Below are 9,819 nucleotides of genomic sequence, written 5' to 3'. Positions count from 1 at the left end.
AAGAAAACAGCAAAAGAGTTGCGGGTGGGGCCTTGTATTTAAAGGGAAAAAGAGGATGAGAGTGGAAGAGTAAAATAAACCGTTGTTCCTGAGAACACAGACTAAGACACCAATCGCAGACTGAGAGGAAGGGTGTGAATGATGCATAGACTTTATTTCTTTGCACACATGCACACATGTACACAAACATGATAACCATGTAGAAAATGAAAGAGAATTGGTTGAATGTAATGGCAACATCAAAAAAAGAGCACTGTCGTTTTGTTTGTAAACAAAAGTGCAGATGTATTACAATATCTTTATTGGATCAAACTTTGTAGCATGCTATTCAGTCCTGCAGCTTATTCAATGTAATAAATTTGTATTACCTCACCCAACTTGCGTTTCTACAACGAAGGAAAAAAAGCTTTACAACGAAAAAACCTTCATGGATGGTCAAGCGCCATGGAATAGTGCTTGAACCCCCTTTATTTTATTTTATTTTATTTTTTTTTTTGCCATTTGGCAAGATAAGCAAAAGAGTGATTGGACATTGTGAGATAGGCTAGTAGTAGACCCTCAACAGGCTGATGGATTACGGATTCTTGCCTTTTATACCATTTTTGTCCCTTGACCCCTGACCTTATTCTATTTTGACTGTTTTCATTTCTCATGTCATCTAAATTAACCGCACAGCGGTAGTCTATCATTCCCCCATGTCAAAAAGCATGGAAAAGTTGTTCTCCCTTGCTGTCTGGAGTAAGCAATGATATTATTAAAAAAAAAAAAGAAGGGAGCTCTCACAAGGTTTGTTGGAATGTGTCTTATTAACATCTAGACAAAGTTATTATCATTAATAATTAGTAGCTTTAGTGACTGATATAAATCCTTTTTTTAATACTGTATCCTGTTTTCCTTTGTATGACTTTACACGATGGTTCGTATGCTACTCTTCTATTTGTCTACTTGGTCATCTCTACAAAATCCTTGCTTCCCCTCTCTCTATATTGCCTCTGGTAATGTCGGAAGTAAGATGGCGTTGTGTCCGTTCGGGCTATATTTTATTTTACTCTTCAGCTTAGTGTATGTAGTGAAACAAATCAGCGGCCGACTATTCATCCGATTGTCCAATCGATCTTAATCCAGGAAAGATTTTTTGCTCTCTTTCTTTCCTTACCCCCACAGTTTTTTTTTTTTTTTTTTTTTTTGCAAGTACTAGACCCTAGACCCTAGACCCTTGGCCTGTTTTTTTTTTTTTTTTTTTTCTTTCTTGAAGAATTGCTTCTAGATACGCCTTCGGACAATGCATCATGGGAACCCTGATGGATGTACACACGGAGCATGTACGTGCAGTAAAAAATGTGAGCCAACACAACGATGAGGCGAATGAAAGAAGGAGATTGGAAAGTAAAAGAAGAGCGGAGAGGATGTCTAGTTTGATAATGAAGAGGGTCCACTTCCATGTAAATATATATATATCAACATGTGCATGTATCATTACTTATTGAGCCCTTGTTTTGCCTGACAAAAACTGCATGTAGAGAGAAAGTGAGTGCAGGAAATGGAAAGTGCTCACAAGAAAGAGGTAAAAGAAATATCAAGCAGGGCTCATAACGGGTCAGGGCTCTTTTAAAGGACACACGCTCGTTGCGTGCCTTTGATCCAATGAAAAGAAGGTTCCCCTAGAAGCCCTCTGAGAAAATGACGCAGGAATTGAACTGTGTGCTGCAAAGGCATGTGTAATATAAAACAGAGTTTGTGCTGGAGTTGTCGCACGCCACACCGTGGGCAGTGGAGGGAAGAGAGAGAGCGCACGCCAACCTTGCATTACATCTGTGAATTTGCAAACCTTACATCGCCATCAATAACATGTAGTCCAGTATTCAATAGAAACCTCTATCGCAAAAAGGGAAAGGGAAAGGGAAAGGGAAGAGTTCTAGGCCATAAATGAATTCAAGATTTCCATTAATAACCTAAACACATAAACATATCCTTTTCCGTCTTTTTCATTGATCAATCAGATCATTCGTTCCGCAGCCTCGCTCATGGGAACCTCCTTCTTCCCCTCTTTCCTTTCTTCTTTGTATTCATATCGATAATCAAATGTTCACGAATAGAAAAGTAAAGTTTTGCACACATGTTTGCATGGGAACATGAAAATTAACATTTACGGTTAATTTGGCATTGCTTTCTTTAATTGGATGATATTATTAAAAGAGAGTGAACTGTTACTTTAAGACATTGATCTTTACTTTCTCTTCTCCTCACTCCATCTTCTCTTCTCTTTCCTCTCTTTTTCTCTCGTTCTATCTATTCCTCATCCATCTATCTATTGCCTTGTAGCCTTTGCGATAGAAATAGGGACTTATTAGTACTATGTTAATATAATATACATGTACATGTATATTGTCTATTGTCGTTCATGCATATCAAACTGTAATATAACTTTTTGCTCAATTTAACCACACCTCACTTTGCTTGTTTAATAAATAATTGTTCATAACGGTCGAGGAACACGGATGGCGATCCTACTGGCTAGCGCAGAGTTGTCTTACACTTCTGTGCACCCTTGCATCCACAACTTGCAATTCTTTTTTCACCACTTATCACTCATCATTCACAATAAAAATATATATATATATATATATATATATAATATATATATATATAAAAAACGCGACTACATTCATTCAATATTTTATTGTTTTCTATGGACCATCTCTTATAACGGGTTGCTGCATAAGGCACCGTGTGCATTTTATTTTTATTATTGTTTATTTATTTATTTCAAATCTTTGAATTTTAATCCATTCAAGAACAAACAAATAACGGTTCCATGGAAAACCATCCATCAATTTCTTGAGAGCCAGGGTGCCCATCTAATGATTATACGTATATATATATTATATATATATATATATACATTTAGAAGAAAAAAAAAAGGCCAAAAGAGGAGACGATTGAGTTATTCATTTACGAGGAAGAACGGCGCAATTAGCTTTCTTCAGGGTCATGCTCTTTATATATATATAATTACTCAATAAGAGATACACAGATTCATTTATACATGCTCTGCGCCAGGAACACCAGGACTTAATGTGCCATGGCATCCTATCGTTGATCTGGAACCATGGACATATGGGCGTAAAATGTACATGTACATGGTCTATAGCTCTCTCTTCATTTGGTCACACACAAACAAAACATGTTCTGATTGAATTGATCGCCAGAGGAATCGGTTTGATACAAAAAAAAGTATATTCTGGGCCATGGTCCTCTTTCCATGCTGGCTCACAAGGGTTAATCGAAATGGGCTATTCCTTCTTTCTCTTACAAGTTTGCTACTTGCCTATTGCCTATTGTACGTACTTTGCTGTGGTTATAGATCTATAGATCCTAAATGATTATTTGCTTTGTAGTGTCTAAGACTCCCAGCATCCCCTATATGCAGCAACAAGCGGCCTCTGCATACACAGTTTATATCTAACCATGCTTAATCGCTGTCAAGGATATTTGTGGCCGTGCTAGTTATCCTATGACCAAGTTACTGACCAATCCATACTAGAATACTGTAGTTGAAAAATATAAACTTCTTCTCGTAGCAGTAACTTTTTTTTTATTCAAAAGAGCAAGACGTCTGGAGCACCCTCTTCAAAGGATTATAAGTTTCAATGTATATCTACAGCAATAGTAAGAGTAACAGCAGCAGCAACAAATGGTAGGATATATATATAATATATATATATATATATATATTTTATTCTCGCTATGCCAGCTTTCCAGTATTCGGGAAAGCGGTTCACTTCCTCTGCACTCTTCAATAACGCCTGCATTGGTTCTCTCTGCTGGGAGTGCATGGCTGATTTATCGATGATAAGTTTCTTTTAGTTCTTGAGTCGTAATTCGCTTTGCCTACATTTCCTCCACCTCTGGAACGTGCATATCCCATATCAAGATATGAAATTTGCAACGTAGACGGTAGAGTAATTGCTGACTCACCCTTTCCCAATACCCCAAGGAATATCACATCATTATCGTGGACAATGTGTCGTATCTTCATGGTTGAAAACAAAATTAAACAGTGCTTTCTCTTGTTTCTTTTTGAGTTCGACATCTTTTTTTTTTTTTTTTTTTTTTTCTTCTTTTCCTCATCGCTGTGGAGCTAAAGTTATGCGTTGAAACTGCAGCTTCACCTCTTATATAAATGTTGATGTTGTGAGCCATGTCCACATTCATTTGTGTACGGTCGATAAAAAAAAAAAAAAAAAAAAAGCACACGCTCGCGCAATAAACAAAAAAATTGGTTTACATGTATATGTTAGTGAAACATGATAGCAATTCATAGATTCACTCTCTATCTCTCTTTTTCTTCTTTCCTCATTGTAAAACACCGACGAATGATCATGAAAATCAGTTTATCCAGGCGTGGAGGAGGCGCGTTTCGTAAAAAACTGAGTGTGAAGCCTTTTTCTAGGTTTTTCTATGCAATTGAAATTTTCGTGACCGTCTCCTTAAATAAAACATAAACACACACACACCAAAAAAAAAAAAAAAAAAAAAAAAAAAAGGCTCATGGTTCATTGGTTCATGGACATTCCTATACTCTTGTCTTCTTAATTAGCATTACGGAACAGCAACAACAAACTCGACACCATGAGAATCAAACGGCATAAGGATTACAAGCGGTACATGAACATGTACTGCCAGACATTTAAATTCCACAAACCATATCAGGTTCTTGGTAAGCTCTTTTTTTTTTTTTTTTTTTTTTTTAGCAAGGATTTATAGAAAATGGAGCTGACCTAGACTGAACTGGACTGAGCAGGACTGGAAGGAGCTGAGGAACCGAAGAAATACGCCTTTTCAGACTACAAAAGAAAAAAGAAAAAGAAAAAGAAGCTTACTCTAACGATTGGAATACAATTTCTGCTTTTAAAATGAAATTCGGATAGTGGATGCGGATTTTATTCAAGCAGCATTGGATCAAAGAATGGATCTCAGGGTGATGATCCCCAATGTTCTCTGTGACGCTTCAAAACAAAGTAAGTGCTATAAAAACCCTCTGGCTTTTTTTTTTTTTTTTTTTTTTTGTCCCGGTCGGATCAAAACTTTCTTTCCCTTCTAATCTTGTACTTTTTTCCTTTTTCTTTTCTTTCTCTTTTCTTTTTCTTTTCTCTTTCTTCTTCTTCTTCTTCTTCTTTGGGAATGGAATGGGCGTGGTTAACAAGTGGTGACACCATGTACCATGGCACAACTCAAATCTCGTGGTGAAGAGGCATCTGGTGCCTTCATTGCCTCCAAACGATTTGAGAAACGTCGTTGCAAGCATCAAGATCCTGTCGAGGAATCCATTTGTATCTCTCAAATCATCGCCGATACCAACCCCCATAATTACGTCGTTGCCTCTCAATCCAAACGACTTCGAGTTCAATTAGCTCAAGTTCCAGGGGTACCTTTGCTTTATATCCATCGATCCAACCTCATCTTAGAACCCCCCTCAGAGGCAAGTTTGAAAACCTGTAAAAAAATCGAAACCGACAAGACCCATGCTAAATCAAAGGAATTACAAACTTTAAAGGGCCTCAAGGTCTCTGCATTGGGTAAAGTCTCACTTGATCCTAAACTGATCAAGAAGATTGAGGAACGAAAGCAATCAAAGAAAGAGAAACTAGAACTGAAAAAAGCTAAACTTTTGAAAAAGAAAATGGGTCCCAAGGAACCAAATCCATTGTCGATTAAGAAGAAAAAGAAAAAACCAGAGCCCACTACTACCATTACTTCGACTACAACTTCTATCAAAAAGCGAGGAGCAGAGTCTGAAGCGGATGCAGGAGTAGAGAAGAAAAAGACAAGAAGGAGGAGAAAGTCAAAGTCTACTGCTACTGCTGATGCTTCTGCCACAACCAATACTACAACGCCGGCGGGATCCGAGTCGTCATAGTTTAGAAGTTGCGGATTTTTTATATATATCTATAAACAAAGCAAACAAAAAAAATCAAATTGATTATTTAGTGGATCATTTATTCTGAAGGAAAAAAAAAATGTTATTTTTCTCTTAAATCATGTCTCTAATGAAATACGATAATGCAAAAAAGCGCAATGCTACAAACAGATATAAAAAAAAAAAAAAAAAAAAAATGAAAAGAAAAAAGAAAAAGAACACTCTCTATGATCGGGTATGTAATGTACAACGAGGAATTTGATTATATAAGCAGGAAATATATAAAAGAAAAAGAAAAGAAAAGAAAAAAAAAAGAAAAAAAAAAAAAAGTAAGAGGCAATAGTTAGCTGGTTAACGGTCCCGACGGGCGTTGGGAAGCGTAAAGATGAATTTTATCCGCTGCTGGGTTTGGCTTGCTTGCTTAATCATGTGTTATACGGTGTGTGTGCCAATGTAATGCCAGAACCCTCTGCTACCTCGCGCATAGTCGTACACGTTAACAATATTACGGGTCATCGACTGAAGACCCCAAAGACCAACCCTCTTCAACTTGCGATTTCGTTCTCGCTCATTCGCTACAAGGCTAACCCATGCTTTACCAAGTTCTGTCGACAGATTTGTCATCAAATTAGAGTCATAGATTGTCCATGAGCCATCGAATTCAGACTAATAATGAAGAATAAAAAAATAATTAGTATTAGTTTCTGGTATGATATTTCTGTTGCCAAAATTTTTTCTCAAAAAAAAAAAAAAGAAAAGAAAAGAAAAGAAAAAAAACACACCAAGTCCATTTCGACACGGCATCGGATAGGTGTAACTGTGCGGTTACTGTTCATGAACGCAACAATAGGACGGATAGCGGCGTTGGACAAATAGGACAAACTCTCTGTTTTCAAAGGGATAGACGCCTTGGTATCATTGAAACGAAATTCAAAATCCATCACCAGTGCAGGCTTTTTCTTGGATGATCTTACAAAACTGGCTCTTGAAGTTGGTGTGTTGAATTTGGACATTTGTTGCTGATGCTGTTGCTCTTGCTGCTGTTGGAATTGCCGAAGCTGCTGCTCAATTTGCTGTTGCTGTTGCCAATATTGATACCGGTTTTCTTGATGTAGCCTCATATGCTCTTGTTTATGCTCAGAATTCTGTCCGTGCTGTCGTTGTTGTTGCTGCTGCTGCTGCTGTTGCCGTTGGAGGATTTGTTGTTGCTGCTGAGCTAGTCGCCGCTGCTCTTCTTCTTCCTCCATCATCTTTTCATGCAAGGCAGCAGCAGCACGGTTTGGATACATCACAATTTCTTTTCCGCCGACGGCGCCCGTCCCAAAGACAACTGGAAGTGGTGCAAAATCAACCACTTCATCAATCTTATCGACAATATCATTCACTAGCTTGCGCAGTGCATCCTCTCTCGGTTCATTTGGAATCTTTACATCACAGGTGATGTCTACAGTGCCAGAATAAATCCATCCAAAGGGCCCTTCCACCCCAGCGTTCAAATGATCGATTTTGACATCATCAATTTTAAATCGAGTTGACCTTTTCCATTTAGCATCAGTCTGGTTGTCAGTGCTCTCACGCTGTGCAGTGTAGCAGCTAAAGAGGCAGCCATCAAACATGCCAACCATGGACTCTGCACATAACAAGTCGTAAAATAGCCATTGCTTCCGAAACTTTGGAAACTGAGCAGAGTATATCGACACAGTATAGGGACGGAAGTTATCTGGCTGAAGAACCGTCACAAGCATATCCTCAAGCTGAAGTGATTCGAGTTCAAAGTCTCCAGGGACATGTTTTCTCCTAGATAGCTCTGGGATGTATTCGACATCAGGATCCCACCAAACATGAGTGCGATCTATTGACAATTAAAAATGGTAGTCATAAATGGATATGAGGTACATGAACCCAGTTAGTACAATAAGGATTAAAAAATATAAAAAGGCATTGATTTGAACCCCGCCAGTTCCCTTGCCCCAAAAGCCTTTAATGTATTACCAATGACTCCACGAACACCCTTGATGGAGGCATCTTCGATCAGCCCTTTGCCGTCAAGCCATCGTTTAGCAGAGAGTGTGACATCAATTTGATCGATGGTCACATCAAACATGGTAAAGTTCGTATCGACGTCCTCTTCAGTTATTTGAGCATGCTCGTCCGTCCCATCATGATCGTGCTCATGTCCATGGCCTGAATGATCTTCTCCTTTGTGACTTAATAGATTATCCTTATTGGGTTGTTCTGCTCGTTTTGACATGACTACGTTCCGGAGAGTGATACGCCCATCCTTCCAATTGGGGACAATAGCAGCTTCAAACTTGACTTTGACTCCCGTTGATGCTGTAAGATAATCGCTAATCTTGGATGCCACAAATCCTGCAGAGAGAGGAAATTCAAAGATATGTATTAGATTAATGATAAAAGTAAAAATAACACACAGACCACATCTTGTGACGTGCATTTTTAAATAAAATTCAATTGGTTTGCCCACGAATTGGTCGAGTGATAGATTCCGAAAATGATGACAGCATGATGAAAACAAACACGAATATCAACAAATCTCTCATTTTTCTTTTACCTTGGAATTGTAAGCTATTCGCTGCAGCAAGCAACAAGCTAAAGAAAGTAGTCGTGCCCAACAGCACAAATGCCACATTCGCCAGGAAGGCCCATGAAAACACTGCAATGAAGTCGTCCACACGCCATGGTCGGATTTGACGCATCAGCAGTAGCTTTAAACGAATCTTGAGACGTTCTAGAAAATTAGGGGCTGCAGAAAGCAGCTTGGCTCGTCCAACACGATCCAAAGGCCCAACCACAGGGGGTGTGTATTTGACCAATGCATTCTGTCGGGAAGCAGAGTCTGAATTTCCCCTCAGTGTATCTGACATATAGTAGCGCCTGATCCCTTGATTTTTGCTTTTAACAGCATGATGAGTACGAGAGATTGAGGAGGGTGCAAAACTGGTACGTGTCATTGCAATTGGGTGGGCTGACCTAACACATATTGATGCTGGTGCTGATGCTGATCCTGTTCCTATCATTGTGTCTGAAGCATGTCCAAAAGAGGATTGTAGCCCTTTTAAGTTTTGGTGTTGTCGAGAGCGTGAATGTAAATTGGAGAAGCTATGAATTTCCATATCCAACAAAGTCGTAGTCTCTTTTGTTCTCTTCCAGGGCTGAGGCTTTGATACGATCTGTGCTGTACCTCTGACCATTCGTTGGCTCAGACGACCTATCAACTCACATGCGCCTTTTGACTCTATTGTTGCACTGCCCGTTGCACCTACAAACGCAGTCGAACTGAGGCCAGCAGAAGCAGTAGCAGTCCCGCATCGATTCATAATCATATGTTGCGTGGTTTGATTAACAGCAACAGCAGCCTCACTTCCATAGAGACCACCGTTATTATACATCCATAAGCCCGGGGCCAATCTGCAAAGAAGCTGACGTTTGGAAGGTCGACCAAATGCGGTGATAGAAGAGAATAAGCGAGTATATGGACTGCTTAAAAAGAAAAAGAAAAGAAAAGAAAAGAAAAGAAAAGAGAAGGAGCAACAGACTTCCAGATTAGCATTACAGTGACCCTAGGAGAAAGAGCGAAACATGACCTAAACCCTAAAGAGTAATTGTTTTACCTATGAGTTAATGGTTTCTTGCTCAGAAGAATGGATCTGGTCCTCTGAGCAGAAAAGGCATGGTGGCAGACGAGGCTCCTTCCACTGGTGATCCGTGGGTTCATCAGACCCCGTTGTGCCAGACAGCTTGCCTGCATGGTTATGTTGGGAGGTAACAAGAAGAAAGGCTGTCAAAAGTGATCCTCCGATTGATTTGATCGAAAAAAGAAGGTGAATGCGAACTTTAAAAGATTGACAGAGAGCCATTTCTTATTAAGTTTCCTTTTC

At 39.1% G+C, this 9,819-nt stretch overlaps 2 protein-coding genes across 2 annotated transcripts; one reads left to right on the top strand and one right to left on the bottom strand.

Annotated features, from left to right (window-relative positions):
- Window positions 1-4,548: 4,548 nt before the first annotated feature.
- On the top strand, window positions 4,549-5,920 carry BCR41DRAFT_340574 (Fcf1-domain-containing protein; the record flags this gene model as incomplete). Its single annotated transcript, XM_022022199.1, has 4 exons — window positions 4,549-4,720; window positions 4,932-5,021; window positions 5,208-5,579; window positions 5,664-5,920. Exons 1-4 carry the CDS (start codon window positions 4,633-4,635, stop codon window positions 5,918-5,920), a joined length of 807 nt encoding a protein of 268 aa, XP_021877671.1. The 5' UTR covers window positions 4,549-4,632.
- Window positions 5,921-6,252: 332 nt separating this feature from the next.
- On the bottom strand, window positions 6,253-9,748 carry BCR41DRAFT_424994 (mitochondrial distribution and morphology proteins-domain-containing protein). The gene is made up of 5 exons (XM_022030516.1): window positions 9,553-9,748; window positions 8,493-9,421; window positions 7,913-8,290; window positions 6,703-7,772; window positions 6,253-6,586 (listed from the first exon to the last, which is right to left on the bottom strand). The coding sequence occupies exons 1-5, from the start codon at window positions 9,687-9,689 to the stop codon at window positions 6,353-6,355; spliced, it is 2,748 nt and encodes a 915-aa protein (XP_021877670.1). The 5' UTR covers window positions 9,690-9,748; the 3' UTR covers window positions 6,253-6,352.
- Between the last annotated feature and the right edge of the window lie 71 nt (window positions 9,749-9,819).

This window comes from Lobosporangium transversale (assembly GCF_002105155.1).
Source record: "Lobosporangium transversale strain NRRL 3116 chromosome Unknown BCR41scaffold_44, whole genome shotgun sequence".
In the NCBI taxonomy this organism is placed as follows: Eukaryota; Fungi; Mortierellomycota; class Mortierellomycetes; order Mortierellales; family Mortierellaceae; genus Lobosporangium; species Lobosporangium transversale.
This window is presented reverse-complemented; position numbering and strand designations above follow the sequence as displayed.